Genomic DNA, 17,232 nt, shown 5'->3' with positions numbered 1-17,232 from the left:
ATTGTATTATGGTCAAAAAGTCACTTACATGTTTTCTGAAAAGGTCAACATGGGGTCCCAATGATTGTGGATCTGCATCTTTCACAAACCAGACGACATCTTCCACACTCCAGTTGGATGGATCCTTGCTAGTGGGTCGGACTGCCTCCTGGTTTTCAGGAGAAGGGCTTGAGGCTGTAATGAAGAAAATGTATTTACTGTACCGTTTGTGATTTGTCATATCTATGACACCAAGGTAGAAGTTGTTTCATTCTGAATGGAATGTCCTTTATGTATTACCTTCCTAGGCCTTTGATCACAGTTATACAACACTTTTGTAAATTCATAGACCTTACATGTAATACGTATGGGCCCTCATTCTGGTTGACATGCTATGCCTCAAATTCGCAGTGGACATGTATTTTAGTTTACTGCACATGCACGGCGTACACAATGCGCATGTGCCAACATTTTCAGACCTCCAAACTTGCATCACTACGAGCATAAAAATGATCGCATGCACACAACGAAAGCAAGGTGTGTTGTGGGTGTCTCTCTGGGCATGGCCTCGGAACACTGCCTTGAGTGCACCCACCTTTGTGTACCACTGCGAAGGCTCCTATTCAGATACGGTGTGGGCAGTGTTGCGCATGACTGCAAGCGAACGCTTGGCATTTGTATTTATACGTGTGGAAATGCGCACAAACGAGTAAACCAGAATCAGGCCCATGCGGAGGTCAGCCACAAAAACTTAACACATCTGGCCACTGGAATCAGTGGTAGTCATATGGATCACCTTCTCCTATCTTTGTCTCTACCTCGCCTCTGACTGTGCCAGTCTCTCTCACTTGCCCACCCTTTGTGTGTGTGTGTATGTGTGCATCTGTCTCATTGTTTTGTGTTTTCTTACAACTCCATGTGTTTCCGTCTCTAGGTAATGCATGTGCATCTTTGCCACCTGTGGCTTTTTGCCTCCACTCCTCTTGTTTTGACTTTCTCTGAAAGTGAGGGCAATTTCTTTGTGTCTGTTTTCTCTTTGCCCCTATGCCAGGTACAGTTTTCTGTTGCCCTGCACCTTCTTGAGGAGTCGGTGGAACCCTAGTGGATGCTGATCGAAGGCAACATGGGTAAACGGAGGTACAGATTTAGCATTAAAGCATTTAGGGGGTGCCAACATCTCTGTCAGAGATGTTCAAAATATCATCTAAAAATGCCAGCATCGCTCAAGTTTTTTATATAAATTCAAATACAAAATGTTGTGTAAAAAAAGATTACATTTCCTACATAAGGTAAACAATACAGGTCATCATGATGAATAAAAATGCTTGCTTGACAATTTTCCCACCTATTTTGACAAATTCACCTGGCACTCAAAGGGTTTAAATACATTATTATTTTTTAAACTTAGGAAACTAACGGCCCCCATACATAGAGCCGACTTGTCCTAAGGACAAGTCGGACCCAATTCTCCTCCGAGCTGCCCGGCAGCTCCCTGGGAGGCTCACATATGATTTAGGACTAGATGTGATATTTTTTACATGTGATAAATCGCATGCGATTTATCACATGTAAAAAAAAAAATAACAGGGAGCTGCAGGGCGGTGAGGAGCAGTGGGGGCGGGTGGCGGCGGCTCTGAAATGAGTGGCCGGCTAGGGAGGAAGCATTGGGGCAGCAGCATTATAAGATCAGTCGGGGCGTGCGGCAGTGACCATCTGTCTCCACTGTCCAGCGCCGTAGCGGGCGGGCAGCAGTGGCTATTACATCTTTAAAATAATGTGTCAAATGACTCTCAGGCTTTTGATGCACCCGCCCCACCGATTGCGATGGATCTTATGTCCCGCCGGTCCGACCCCTGGGGCCGGGTCCGATACGCACGGGACCGCGAATCGGACCCGACACCATGTCATGAAGAAACGATTTAGTCCGATTTAACGGGCCGATTGATCACAATCGGCCGAAATGGGACCAAATGTATGCCCACCTTAAGATACATATGTTTTAAAATAAATAGATACTGTAAATATGTATTTTCCACTGGCAGTTGCAGCACAGTCCAAATTCAAATAGGGGAACCACACCTACTGCCACTTCACTAGTTCATCAAAATATAAATGTTGTTACCACTTCTGTTTCCCTCATGATAACTTCCGCTTCGAGTCGGACTTGATGTTTGGCGCCTTAGTCCTACTGATGATTGGCCTCCTGAAGACATTTGGCTAGAGCGATGATTGCATGAAGACGAGGAACTTCCTCCCCCACCCAGACGTCCTTCTCCAGAGTTCTGTCTCATTGGGTAAAGAGAACCCATATAGTTGTAAGCAGAATCAGATGGATCAGCACTGTATCGCTTTGTATTCACAGGATCAACCAAATAATCTTCTGGAATTACAGTTTCTGCTGAGAAAAAGGCAACTACATAAACTCTTAAATAGTAAAATTAATATTACTGCTATCAAAAAGAAGTAACTGATTTCAGCAAAGGGCCGGGTGTTAGAAAGATAAGACATCTTTTTATTACTTAGATCCACATTAGAGCTAACTTGCATCTCTGATACCAGTGGCGTAACTAAAACTTTTGCGCCCCCCCGCCGGACAATTTCACCGCCCCCCCCCCGGGACAATTTTGCAGCTGCCCCCCCCCCCCCCCCCCCGTTAAAGGACCCCCCCGGGAGCTGGCAGGGGGGTCCGTGCGGCGCGGAGGTACCTGTATTAAAGGAGAGCCTGGAGGTCCCTGCGCTGCCTAGTATGATGCTGCCGGGGTCCCTGCGCCTGCGGCGCTGAGTATGATGCTGCCGGGGTCCCTGCAGTGAAGTGGAAATAACGCGCTATCTCCAGCGGAGATAGCGCGTTATTTCCACTTCACTGCAGGGACCCCGGCAGCATCATACTCAGCGCCGCAGGCGCAGGGACCTCCAGGCTCTCCCTTAAACAGGTACCCCCGCGCCGCACAGACCCCCCTGCCAGCTCCCGCTGCACCCACATGCAGTGGGGAGCTGGCGGAGATCCACCAGCGCCCGCAGCCCCCCGGCGCCTCCCCGCCACCGCGGGGGCTGCGGCCTAATTGTTACGCCACTGTCTGATACCCCTTTCACACTGCAGCTCTTAACTGGTAAATTGCCGATTTTTTTAGCCTTTTAAAACGATTAGAGCTGCAGTGTGAATGCGCCAGTCTGCATTTACCGGTTACAAATAACTTGCCAGTGCGCCAGATCAGGCAGCGGGGTCCGTTCATTGAATTCCGGGTGACAGCTCCTCCTGACTGATCTCTGCTTGCAGTCAGTGTTCCCTCTAAGCTGTGCGCGTGTGCGCGCGCACACAACTCGCCGAGCCCGCGCACAGACATTACAACTGAGCGCACAAAGGTTAAAATCTTGTTTTAGTGTGCCATGAGTTTAATAAGGTTGAAAATCACTGCTATAGTCTATATGTGTGGTGTGTGAAGTCTGTAAACATTCAAATTGCTTTATTAACTCAACAGAACTCGAAACCTAGGCCTGTATACGTTATGTGACGCACAAAAATGTACATTTCCTTCCAAAGTTGCACAGCCAATATCTTTTTCTGCACAAAGCCTTCGTAAAATTAGAGGGAACATTGCTTGCAGTGTCATCTGCCAGCACCTGGGGCTGCTCTCCTCTGCACAGTGAGGATTCCGCCGTGTCCGGCTCCAGGAGTACAGGGAAGGGTAGCACAGTGTGATGTGGCTGATGTGAACTAGGGAGGCTGCAAGCAGAGATCAGTCAGGAGGAGCTGTCACCTGGAATTCAATGAACGGACCCCGCTGCCCGATCTGGCACGCTGGCAGGTACCAGGAGAGGGGAGGGTGCAGGACAGGTACCGGGCGGGGGGGGGGGGGGGGTTGTAGGACAGGTACCATGGGAGGGTGGGGGTCTTGGGGGGGGGGGGTTGGGCAGGAAAGGTTCCAGGGGAGGGGAGGGTTTGTAGGCCAGGTACCAGGGGAGGGGGGTTCTGTTGCTGGGTTTAAAAAATGACAGGTAGGAGCTGATTGGCTGATTGTTTATCACTTTCCATTGTATCACTGTTGGAAGCTTGATACATCTGGCCCTCTGCCTGGTATCTTCTGCCAATTTCTGCAAGCTTGTTTATCTCCGTCCAACTCTCTGAGATGATTTTGAAACTTTAAAAATCAAATTTGATATTGAAACCAACTCTTACCTGACTCCATCCTTCCAGTATCATATTCCTTGGGGTTATCCAAATTAGTGCTATACTGTACAAAGGGCTGATTGCTGAATAGATTGTCACAGATGAGGCTGCGACAAAGCTTCTTCAGAAAACGCAGGACATATCCTATGCTGTTCACAACAGGAAGGCTGAGGAGGTGCTGTTTGCCTTCAAATGAAGCAGAAACTGAAAAAAGAGCAAATACACCAATTTATTATTACAAACACTGCTGTTACTTTACAGGTTCCAGTAAGCAATGTCATGCCCAATTTTTAGGACTTCTAGTGGATGTTGACACTTGTAGAACCCCTGGCAGTTAGGACTTATAAAGGAATATATTTATAAAAAAGAAATAGCTCACTGAATTGCAAGACACCTTTATTGAAATATACATTTTGTTAAATCCTTGTTTACCCATGTATTATTTAAAAACATCCTGTGGCATAGGTCCTTTTATTTATGCACCACGGAACTTGATAAAACAAATAATATGTGCTACATCCCTGATGGAGATGAGAGGTCACTTTCAGGCACTATCATACTGTAGGAATGAATGGACCACTCTGGTTGGACCAATTAGAGCAAGCCCATTCATGCTTATGAGAGTGTCCTTTGTAAACCCTCTCCATTTTAGTGACTCACTGGGTCCAAAAAGGTATAAATGATGTGAAGAAAAGTGTATTATAAAATACACTTTTATAAAGCAGTCACATACACTTAGGCCCTTATTCTGGTTCAATCACAAAGACAAATTCCTTCTCAAATGGACAAAACCATGTGCACTGCAGGTGGGGCAGATGTAACTTGTGCAGAGTGAATTAGATTTGGGTGGGGTTTTACTGCAAAGTGAGATCTATATTGCAGTGTAAAAATAAAGCAGGCAGTACTTACCCTGCGCAGAAACAAAAAAACACCTAAATCTAACTCTCTCTACATGTTATATCTGCCCCCCTGCAGTGCACATGGTTTTGTCCATTTGAGAAGGAATTTTCCTTTGCGAGTGAACCAGAATAAGGGCCTTAGTCAATTACTGTATCTTTCTCATTGTCAGGCATTTTTGTCTAAGACAATCATTGATGGTGTCATGAATTTTGTCACATGATGGTACATTTGCTGCAGCTCTGCAATCCACTCTAGTATTCATAGTATTCTGTATGCTTTATAATGTGCACTAGATCTTTTCTTGCTATAATAAATTCTCTTTTGTGGGAAAGACAGCTTACTAATTATCTCAGCAGCTACAAAATCATGAATGACTGAACAATTCTGGCAAAGCTGACTTTACTTGTGTGCCTTTCTTTCCCTCCGAATTGCCAGTGTTTATATGCTCTTTATGCACCTAGTCATCCCTTTTTTATCCTTTTCTTTCATTCCTGTACACATGCTCTGATTCAGAGGTCTACACAGCAGCAGTAGTGGCTGCCACAAGTGCATCTGTATGGCAATACTATTGCAGATGGAAATTATATTGAGATTTCCACCATGGCTAATTGGAATCCTATTGAGAAGCCAACTGTCCACAGTGCTAAACCACCAATATGCACACAGAGGCGCATAATTGTTCAGACATAGGCTACACCATTGGCCATTACAACTCAGAATGTCTAGCAGAAATGCGTCTTTTGATGCAGTCCCTGATACTGACATGCCTGTAATTAATAACCCCCCCAGTTACCGTTTAGGAATCTACATGCAATTCCTATCTATGTTCTCTGGCAGTAATCATCTCGGTGCATGTGCAGTGCGTCATCAACACAAAAAGGGGATTTATTCAAAGGTATGATAGGTGGCGCTTGACAAGATCGGCTCTAGTGGGCGGCTGTGTTCTGGGATAGTCTGTGCCGGAGACATTAGTCAAAGAGGAAAATGGTAGCAGCACTTGGATTTGCTTAAAATATGTAAAAATAAATTTAAAATAGGGATTGGATTGATTTTACAATTAAAATATTTAATAAGAGAAATGTTTAAGGTAAAAATACAATTATGTGACCGACATATAAACCACATCATCCTTGAAAAAAATGCTAGAAAGTGTAGCAGTAATAAAGATAGATTTGCTCAATTGATGGAGTGGACTGTCCGTTCCTAAGTGTGCCCCAGTGAGTGCATAAATGGATGACAGGTAGTAAGGGGTATAGAATTACCATCCACCTTAGGTGTAGTTGGAAGCTCTCGGCTTCCTCCCTTTCTCAACGGGCAAGCTGGTATGCAGGTGTGTTTGAAGTCAGTACACCATGTAGGTATAGAATGAGCAGATAGCACCAGGCAGGATGGCGGAGAATCCCGTTCCAGAAAATATAAGTACTTGGCAGATGGAAATGTGTTGAGCTGGCCCAGATAAGTCCAAGGTCCAAAGCAAGGGCAAAGTGAGCAGCAGGCATGTGACGCGTTTCACCGTATGAAGCAGATTCATTTGGTGAAACTCGCAGGAATGGACAGTCCACTCCATCAATTGAGCAAATCTACCGCATACACGTGTTAGAAATTTTTTCAAGGGTGATGTGGTTTTATATGTTGGTCACATAATTGTATTTTTACCTTTATCATTTCTCTTATTAAATGTTTTAATTGTAAAATCAGTCCAATCCTTTATTTTCATTTATTTTTACATATTTGAAGCAAATCCAAGCGCTGCTACCATTTTCCTGTCTTGGACACAAGTGCAGAATGAAATACTGTGTGCTTACATGTGTTTTTCTTAGACTTAATTGATGTATCGTCCACCATTTACATGGAGCCTATATGAAATTGGCTACATTTACTAAAGATGGGAGTTGTATTGAAGATGGGATGTTGCCAATATCAACCAATCAGATTCTACTGATTATTTATTTAGCACCTTCTAGAAGATAGTATATAGAATCTGATTGGTTGCTATTGGCAACATCACATCTTCAATCTAACTCCCACTTTAGTAAATTGACTGCATAGTTGCCTGTTGTTTACAGTGACCATGGGCAGTCTGAAATTTAATTGAGTTGCTCTTATACATTTTGGCACATGGAAATGTCCTATTTTCCAGTATTGAAACTGCCCAATGCATTTCTTCTTTGCTAAATGTTCTCAATATCTATTGTTATTTTCTATACAAATACAGTATTTATTTATTAATATAATTTTACATGCAAAAGTTCCACTATTATCACACTGATTAAACATGACATGATTGTGATTACAGTGTTCCAAGTTTCCATGGGCAGTAAAATCAGAAATGCATATAAGAAAAATGGTCACCTTTACAAATTCTCAGCATTGTACTCTGGCCTGCTTACAGCAGTGACACTTGTGTGAGATCAACCTGTATTACTTTCACACATGTCATATTAAACTTAGAGAGTGACGGAAACGTATGCTTACTTCCAGAGGGTATAACAGCCAGGAAAACATTTCTCATGTTTTAGAGATTATTATTTTCCATGTACATAAAATAAGTGGAATTATAGGATAACTTTGCAAAGGGGATGTGGGTGTAGTTCAATAATGATTTAATAGAATTGTGGATGCACCATTCCCTGGATCTGCAATGTTCATCATACTTTAAATAGTGCCCTCAGTGGCCTATATACAATGGGTATAAAGTGGGCAATGGAAATTTCTTTGCAGTGCCATCTAGTGCAGTACCTATTGCTGGCAGAACTATCTTTCCTGTGACGTTGCACAAAATATGGCACAAGGGCAACCAATAGAAAATACACTGGCACTGAGTTAGAGCCTTTGCTAATTTCTGCACAAGTACCATCTCTTTAAGGACATCTACGGAGAGTTATCCTGGAGGCAGTGGGCAGGGCCAGCATGTGCCCACTCTCCTATGAACTTATTATTCATGTCAAAGGGAAGTACACTGAAGAGGGGCATCTGCAGCCCAAACTGTTTTGTAAGAGGGGAGGATTGCAGCTGAGGGTTAGGGTATAGCGGATCGAAGCTGTCTACATCGACCATGTTATGGTCAACACCCTTAGTCGAACCCATCTTGATATAGACGCCTGAATATAGTCGGCCACCTCTAGATTGACAGTAACGGAAGTTAGATGCCAGTGTTAGAGCGACGGTCACATGGTTGACATGAGTTTTTCAAAAAAATTTGGTGCCGAATGTCACACAGGTCCTAGTGAACATTATATATCTGTGCTCGCCATGCTTCGGGCATGGTGCCTAGCTACGCTTGGCACACTATTATAATCTCACTCTAGGTCCATTTGGCACCAAAATTTTTGGGAAAACTCATGTCGACCATGTGACCATCAACCACACTCCCGTCGCTCTAATACTGGCATCTAACTTCCGTTGCTGTCGATCTAGACGCGGTCAACTATATTTAGGCGACTAACTAGACGGGTTCGAATAAAGGTGGCCATACACACGTAGATTTATCTTCAGATCTGGCTGGTTGGAACAAAAACATGGTTATGGATGAGAGCAACTGACAGTTGACCATTTGCTTGGAAATGCTGGAAAACTGCCAAACTGTCACTCATCCATAGCCATGTTTTTGTTCCAACCAGCCAGATCTGAAGATAAATCTTACTAGTGTATGGGAGTGGTCAACCATAAGATGGTTGCTCTAGATCTCATAGATCCGTTGATCGAATAATCAGTGTGAGGCTGCTACAGTCACAGTGAACCCTGGTGAATATAGTGAAAAGTACACATGTTCTTGTGGTTGTTTGCACACTAAAAATGTTCTCATTGGTTCTGTAAAGTTATCTTTATATTGCTATTTTAACACAATGCAAGTAAATCCTACCTTCTGTATTTTTTATTTAGACTTATATGTCTTAATTTTGTCTGTGGAGGCCCACACTGCATCTATCCTTATTGTATTTGAAGGGTTCTTTATTATGGTATAAAGCAATTGTTATGGGTAGTGTAGGTTTCATTTCTTTGCTTTGTCAGGTTCATTCAGCAACTACAGTAGCATTTCCCTTATCACGTGCACGTCAAGCTTCTATGGTGCGTCCGTCTCATGTGATACTTTTTTAGCAACAAAACGGATGCATCCAACATTTCTACTAGAGATTTGCTCTAGGTTTCATGGAACAAACACTAAAAAAACAGTGAAAGCAACAACAAAAGATCCAAGTGCAGCTCTAGTCATCCAAAAAAGACCATGTTATATCAATAAATGTATCTTCTAACCTGAATCGCATATTGATTAGCAGAAATCAATTCTCAAGCCACAATATATTGAAAATGCACCAAGACCATTTACTACAGTGTTTCTAATGTGCGCAATGTGTTAAATCCCTATTTTCATATACACACATACTCTCTTATACAGAGCAGAAAGAAGAGCAGCCATTTGATATATTAATATTCATTAGTATATATATATATATATATATATATATATATAGGGGTTGTTGCAGCCCGGCACTCTCCACAAAGTCTCAGCTGCCCTGGTGCCCCACCGAAGGGGTATTGGTAGGAAATAAATGCAGACTGGCACTCCGGGGTCTTTCAAACAAGCGTGTTGTCACAGCAATGAAACCAACGTTTCGGGGGTGGTCCCCCTTTGTCAAGGTGTACCTGTACACCTTGACAAAGGGGGACCACCCCTGAAACGTTGGTTTCATTGCTGTGACAACACTCTTGTTTGAAAGACCCCGGAGTGCCAGTCTGCATTTATTTCCTATATATATATATATATATATATATATATATATATATATATATATAGGATAATTATTTAACTTTTCTAACTGCACCCTATGTGATTATGCAGCGTCAATTCACTATCAAGCTCTTTGTTTTTGTTGCATTTCATTGTGATAGCATTCAGCAGACAGTATTACTACTTATATAAAGAAAACTAATGACCCGTTTGTAATGATTGGCAGTTGTGTCACCCCAACTGATGGCACTTCCACATCTCCCTGTCTCTGGCAACCTAATGTGCACATAGTGTATCTCACCTGGAAGTGTCAGCTACAGTACCTGCACAAACACATCCAGTACAGACCTTACTGCACAGCAGCAAACCTCTCGGATCCCATATACAAATACTTCATTTTTTTATTACAGATATGCAAAGTGATTGCTATCTATGATAGAGAAGACAAAATCACAGTACACTTTAAATGCCTTGAAAATTAAGCACAGTAATCAATGATTCTGGGCAGTACACATTTAAAGCATCAATTAAACAAGATGACTCCTGTATAACAAAATTTACTGCTGTGGCAAAATCAGCTAATGTAGTCATTAAACAGAAATGAACTCATTCCATTCATCTAGCACTTCAAATACTGTGCACTTCATAAGAATCTGGAAAACAAGTGACTCTATTACTATACAGTAAATATAAAAGGTGATGGATATAAACCAGACCGGACAGGTGTGTGGGGGGGGGGGGGTTGTGGAATGGCAGGACAGGTACCAGGGAATGGGTGGTATATTACTGGTGAATTACCGTTTTTGTACCTTTCAAAACGTGTTCAATGTTAAAGGTACAAAACGTAATTAACCAGTAATATACCGTTTACAACATGCAATGGGAAAGGGTATTTATGGCTCAGACCCGTTTGAAGACCAGTTTTAAAATACCGGGTCATAACCCGTTTAGGCAATGTGAAAGCAGCATAAGGTTGCAGATTCTTCATCCAAAAGAGGGTTTAAGTGGACAAGAAACAGATGATTAAATATAATAAAAATACACTTTTATATTTTATAGCAGCAGACAAATTTGTTATGCGTTTTTATTGGCTGCCTCTGCAGATTTACTTACTGCAATAAATAAAGTATATGCAATCACTTGCTGAATACCATTAAAAAATCCATCCCATTTTCAAGTCAGTGATTTTGAGTAAATTAAGAAAGCAAAATAGATGGCTAAGTAAACATGAGATGTTAAATAAGAAACTAAACTAAAAAGTGAAATGTGGGAATAAATAAAATTGCCATGTCTTTGTTACCTGACACCATTTCTCCTCCATAGCCCTGCTTTACAAGGGAGAAGACACTTTTCTGCTGATGGGCACAGTCAATGCAGGCTTGGACTGCTTGTTGCAGCACCATGGAAGGACGCTCCGGCCCAAAGTGATCAGGGAGTAGCTGGACCTTTTTTCTGTCAAGGTAAGGCCCTGTGTTAGCTTGTTTGTTCACATAAATGCAAACTGCAATTTAAAGAATAAAAAAAAAATGTTTGTTAGAGCTGACCAATAAAAGCAGTTGTATGACAATCTGATTGTGTTGATGACAACTAACATTTTTATTTTTCCTACTGGACCTATATGCGGCAGCGGTTACATTACTGCATACCAATTGCAGTGTGCCCTGGAATTACCAAACTACTATATACCAAGGCACAAGGCACTTCAGGTTTCATACAGACTATGGGCCAGATGTAATATAATAGGGTGTGAGAATAAGAAAGTGAGAGATTTGGATAGTTTTCCCATTTTTTTAAATATTGCAAATTAAACCTGTCGACCTAGTAACCATATCTCCTCCAAGGGTAACAGCAGTTTTCTACCCAGCTTCAGCTTCTTGCATTCCCCCTCTATTCTATCCAGTGGCGTAACTATACATTTTGCTCCCCCCTGCCAAAACGTTTGTGCCGCCCCCCCCCCCCCCCCCCCCCCCCAGGCATAACGGAGAAGCTGAAGCAGGTGAGAGGAAAGGAGACCAGCAGACACTGCTGCTTCCCTTGGCTTCAATGCATCCTAGGCCACCCTAGAACGCCCATCCTGTACACAGTAGCCAATAGCCGGCTCTGTGTACAGTTTCAGGGGGGATTTGTCGTCTCTGCCATGGCCGCACCCGCGCTGCGACTGACTCGCCTCCGGTGCTCGTCCAGTGGGCAGCGGCAGGCAGCAGCATGTCAGTGCATTGAGCGGGTGCCAGCGCCCACACAGACCCTGCTGCCACTTGCTCCCCCAAGCGGCTGCCTTACAGTAGTTACGCCACTGATTCTATACCCTAGCATGTGTCAAACCTGCCCCCAGTTGTGTTCCTGGTTCTTGTTATCATTCCTATATGTTGTGATTTGGTATTGTATTTTCTCAGTGTTCAAGACATGATCTTATACCTGTAAGTGCCTGTGGCACTGCAGAGTTGGGCACAGTAGCTGCATCCTGAGGAATAGAGCTGATGTCTGGTTCTGGGGTGCTGCGAGGAGGCGAAATTGCTAATGGGGTCATTACAACACGGGATTTCAGCTGCAAAACAGATAGACATTGTTAATAGAGAAAAATTGGAAAGTGTTCAAAACAGCATATTCAAATGTAATAAAACAGATGGTTCTAAATTAAATGTGTGAATGTTTTACAAAATAAATTGAAATTGTACCTAAAGTACAGTATAAAGTAAAGTACGGTATAGACTGATGCATTGTGATGGGTTATAGCCAATGTGTAAGTTAATACTGTGGTTAAAAAGCAATTTCCTTCTTTAAATTTATTTTTAAATGTATTTTTCTGATATTTTCCGAGTCATTTCAATTTACACGCTGAAGTAGTACAGGAAAATGGGTCAAACATGAAATCAGAGATGACCCAAATTCAGGTTTGCAATTTGGCCAAATTTGTGTCTTTAGCAAAGTTGGTTTTATCATAAACAGGAGGATTCAACACAATATTATATTTCTATATTTATTTAAATCAAATTTTAAAATGATACATTTTGTATATCAACATCTGCAATATGATTAAGATCACAAATGCATTGAAGGTACTGTAGTATTTTTATGACCTCCTCTAACCTGAATCCCTTATGCTTAGGTGTAAATGTACTCAAGTGTGAGTTATGTTGCCCATAGTAAGATTCTCACTATTATCCTCTAGAAGGTGCTAGATAAATGAAAAGTAGAATTTGTTTGGTTGCTATGGGCAACAACTTCTAAAAACTCACACCTTAGTAAATTTTCCCCTTAGAATGAGGCTGCCTGTAGAAAAAAGAAGAGGTAGCCATTACTTTGTCTAAAACACTCATTAAATTTCACCTTATCAAAATACTAACAGCTTCAAGGTGGAAAATGAATTAATAGCTTGCACTCTCATATATGCTGAAGAAGCCAACAAAATGGCTGTTTTCCCTCGCTGTGCACAATACGCACACTTTAACACCTATAAATAAACTGGTGAATTTACATGATTTATCTCCACAGTAATTACATGAGTAGTGGCTTTAAAAAGTGTTGACACCCTTTTTTCTCGCATCTTGGCATAAAAACAAATTTCTAGATTAAGACTGCATTTTTGTACTTTTTTTCTAGTTAATTACAAATAAGAACAAAGGATACTTTACTACATAAGCATAGATAGATATGCGTTCCTGAAAAGGGGAGAGACTTTGTCATGCTAGAGAAATGGCACATGCTTTGGGACCTGGTGGGGCCGGCCCTGGACCATGGTCAGGGCCGGCCCCACCATTATGCAGAGTATGCAGCCGCATAAAGTGCTACACTGTACAGGACACAGGATGCAATGGGCAACATCGGCGCTTTTCATTTTCAAAGCTTTTGAAATTTACTCGTAAGTGTACTTTGGCCAATTTTTCTGTAAGCGGCTCTACTACTGTGCTGCTTACAGACAATTTTTTTTTTACAGGGCATGGCCATACTCCTCCCATTGATCATGCCCCCTCATTTTACCGGTTCCAGCAGAGCTGTTGGCGCTCCTGCTTGTCAGACTACACCCTTTTCTGTGGCAAAATATAAAGTATGGGAGGAATACATAAAAGGGTTTATTCCATCAAGAGGCACCAAGATCTGTATTCTCTTACCAAGAATGTTTCGCTTTGGCCGACCCCGAATATCTATTGACATAACACTGGAAATGCTATTGCTACATACCATTTGGCAGTCTTGTGCAATCGGAACAACAACCTGACTGGGAATTAATCTCCCTTCAAATTGTGACTGTCCTGTCAGAAGCAGTATGGAGGTATGCATAAGTCCTTGCTCCAATAGTTTTATTTTAGCCACCATTACATAAAGCACAGATTAATGAAGTGCTTCGGCATCTCTGCCATAGAAAAGTGTAACTACCATTGTTACTATAATCCTCTTGGTGGCTTTCATACAAAATGCAAATATTGTGTATACTTGAATAATTAAGCACTGTCTGCTTTCTATTTGTAAATAATTAAGAAAAAAGCTTTGCTTATTTTATTTGACATGCAGAATGTGTTGAGATCAGTGGTAAGAAGAACAGAATAAATCCACACTATTTGCATAATTAATAACATTTAAAAAAAAATGCCAAAGGAATTGAATACTTTTTATAGCCACAATAAAGTATGTCTAAATACAACATTAAGTGATCAAACAAGGCACAATAATTCAGGCAGTAAATAAGGACACATTATCTTTCCCTTAAAAATAAATAGCGACTCTTTGATGTGATGTTTGTATTCATTATCCTGATGTACTTTTACTGCTTATAAGTAAATATTTTTACACTATGTGTTTATATTACATTAACTAGAACATCTTAGATTAATGAATTTCTCATAGCACAAACTAAGGGCCAGCTTCAGAGGTGGGCACTAATCGCGTCACCACTGCGTATTGTATGTATTGTATGCAGTGGATCTAATAAAGTATGCTATTGCTATATCTGCTGTCTTTAACACAGAGATATCACATCTGAGATCCAACGCAGCATCGGTAGCACTGTTGAAACTATATCCAAAGAAGCAGCTGCTGGCATGCCCACAAACACTAGCAACACACTTACAAAATGCTTGCAGGATACCTCCCAACTGTCCCGATTTTCTGAGAAACAGTCATGATTTTTTTGTGACTATCCCATGTCCCACCCACTGATGGCAGTGTCCCGCGGTGTTGGTGGGCAGTTGGGAGACCCTCCAGCTACTTGATGCCCATGGCATGTATTTACAGGAGAGAGAGTGACAGGGGCCAAGGCCAGCACATAGGTGAAAATGGGCAAGGCCATGCGGCAGTGCCTAAATCATAGAACCCGCCCCCCTGTCTGAGATGTCACGCTCCCTGAATTCAGACGAGCGTATTCAGCCCTCTTTACATTACAGAAAAGTTGGGAGGTACTGTATGTTGTAGCACAGTTTAAAATTCAAATAGGGGAGCCATACCAACTGCCAGTGAGTCCCATCCAGTGTTTGAAATTGCAGCTCGTGTGCCTCCCATATTTGAATTTTAAACTATGCTGCAGCCCACTTCTGGAGCCGCCACTGCTTTCAACACACTTGTATTTGTCTAGCCATACCTGTTACCACCACCAAATGCTCTTTAACTGTCGATTCAGCTGCATCCAAATCCTCACTATGACCGTCATATTAAATCCATTGTGCAGTGTGATTCAGTAGATAAAATATCAGCTTTTATTCTAAAAGAGCTGGTAATGTGTCCACCTCTGAATCAGTCCCAAAGTTAGCACCACTACACTAGCTCCCTTTCAATTGAAATGAGTGATCTTTTGAATGTTAATCAAAACAAAAAGTAACCCATTGAAAATGATTGGTTTTACATATTTACTGAAAGTCTGCGAGTCCTGTTGGAGAAAGTGCGCAATATAAATAAAACTTACTTACTAATTACACAGTTTCTGGCAATATGGAGGCTATTTACAAAGTGCACTTTATGCGCATCACATAACCTTCCTTTGGCACCAGCATGAATCGAAAGTTCACCACGCACACTTCATGGAGCATTACTTTTGGGAGATGCCCACTAAAACAAGAAGGATGCTAAGCTGTGCCAAGGCAAAAACATCCCTTTAGAAGCCACTCTAAGAAATGTAAATGTTGCATCAGAATCTGCACTTCTACCATTGAGTGGTATTCTATTTCAATAAAGTACGGTTCTCAATTTTGTTCCTAAAATACTGCTCTGTTAAGCATTGGCCATTTATTACATATTGGGACAAATATCATAGGGTGTAAGAATCAGAAATAGAGATTATTTGAGCGTTGTCCCATTTTTTTAAAGCAGCAATCACTTACATTGAAAAAAAAACAGGTTAATTTTGTTATTGAAATGATTGCCGCTTTAAAAAAAGAGGGAAATCTCCACTTTCTCATATTCTCATACCCTACATCTACTACCTTATTACATTTGGCCCATTGTGTCTATTGTATGTGCATACACGTATGCAGTGGGTGTTAAGCAATGAAACCTGGAGACTGCCAGCTCAGAGCTGCTGCTAAATCTTTTTGTGAGGGGGAAATGGCACGGTGGTCCTCTGTCCAATGACAAATCACAGTGCAAAAGAAAATCTTCAATTCTAGATGCACCTGTGGAAATACTTCATAATTTGCAAATAACATTCCTCACTTCGTCATTCTGTTTGGCCAACCTCTGCTATTCTGCAATATTGCACCAACAATAGACTCACACAGTGGGACCAAAGCTGTTTTATACTGCGCAGCTGACATATTGCACTTAGTAAATAACCTCATTTGTGTCTGACTCTGAGGTACATTTTCTAAAGCTTCTAAAAATGAAAAGAGGTGATGTTGCCTATAGCAACCAATTATATTCTATTTAATATAATTTTCTAGGATGAACTATAGAAATGATAGAATATGACTGGTTGATATGGGCAACATCACCTCTTTTTATTTTTAGAAGCTTTAGTAAATTTACCCCCCTGGCTTTGCATTACATTTAGGGCCTGATTCCAGTTGGTTTGCAAAAGCAAACTCCATCTTTAATGGACAAACCATGTGCATTGCAGGTGGGGCAGATGTAATATGTGCTGAGAGAGTTGCAATTGGGGGGAGTTATTTTGTTTCTGTGCAGAGTAAATACCGGCTGCTTTATATTTACACTGCAATATAGATATCAGTTTCAACACACCCCACCCAAATCTAACTCACTCAGCACATGTTACATCTGCCCCACCTGCAGTGCACATTGCTGTCTCCATAAAACAAAAATCAAACCAACCAGAATCAGGCTCTTAGTGTATTACTCACCTATACACTTGTAAAGCATGTTTAGCCAGATTTAATAACATTGTAATAAAAGTATATTTCAGAGGCTACAGTTATGACATTTTAAGATTATTTAACTTATATTAAATAAATGCCACTTTTGGATAGCACTGATAATATTGGTCATTCCATTACATAGTTCAAATAAAAAACAT

At 41.5% G+C, this 17,232-nt stretch overlaps 1 protein-coding gene across 4 annotated transcripts in view; it reads right to left on the bottom strand.

Moving 5' to 3' along the window:
* SCML4 (Scm polycomb group protein like 4) overlaps nucleotides 1-17,232 on the bottom strand; it is a 73,757-nt gene that overhangs the window by 6,502 nt on the left and 50,023 nt on the right. For 3 of the 4 annotated variants that reach the window (XM_083176939.1, XM_083176938.1, XM_083176941.1), the window contains 5 exons: nucleotides 12,192-12,321; nucleotides 11,077-11,277; nucleotides 4,157-4,351; nucleotides 2,102-2,377; nucleotides 29-174 (listed from right to left, as the gene is read on the bottom strand). In XM_083176939.1, the coding sequence (XP_083033065.1) occupies nucleotides 29-174; nucleotides 2,102-2,377; nucleotides 4,157-4,351; nucleotides 11,077-11,277; nucleotides 12,192-12,321 (948 nt within the window). The remainder of the gene's footprint in view (nucleotides 1-28; nucleotides 175-2,101; nucleotides 2,378-4,156; nucleotides 4,352-11,076; nucleotides 11,278-12,191; nucleotides 12,322-17,232) is intronic. The other variant, XM_083176940.1, reaches the window with a different exon arrangement.

Source organism: Crinia signifera, chromosome 3 (assembly GCF_055691185.1).
Source record: "Crinia signifera chromosome 3, ASM5569118v1, whole genome shotgun sequence".
Classification (NCBI taxonomy): Eukaryota; Metazoa; Chordata; class Amphibia; order Anura; family Myobatrachidae; genus Crinia; species Crinia signifera.
This window is presented reverse-complemented; position numbering and strand designations above follow the sequence as displayed.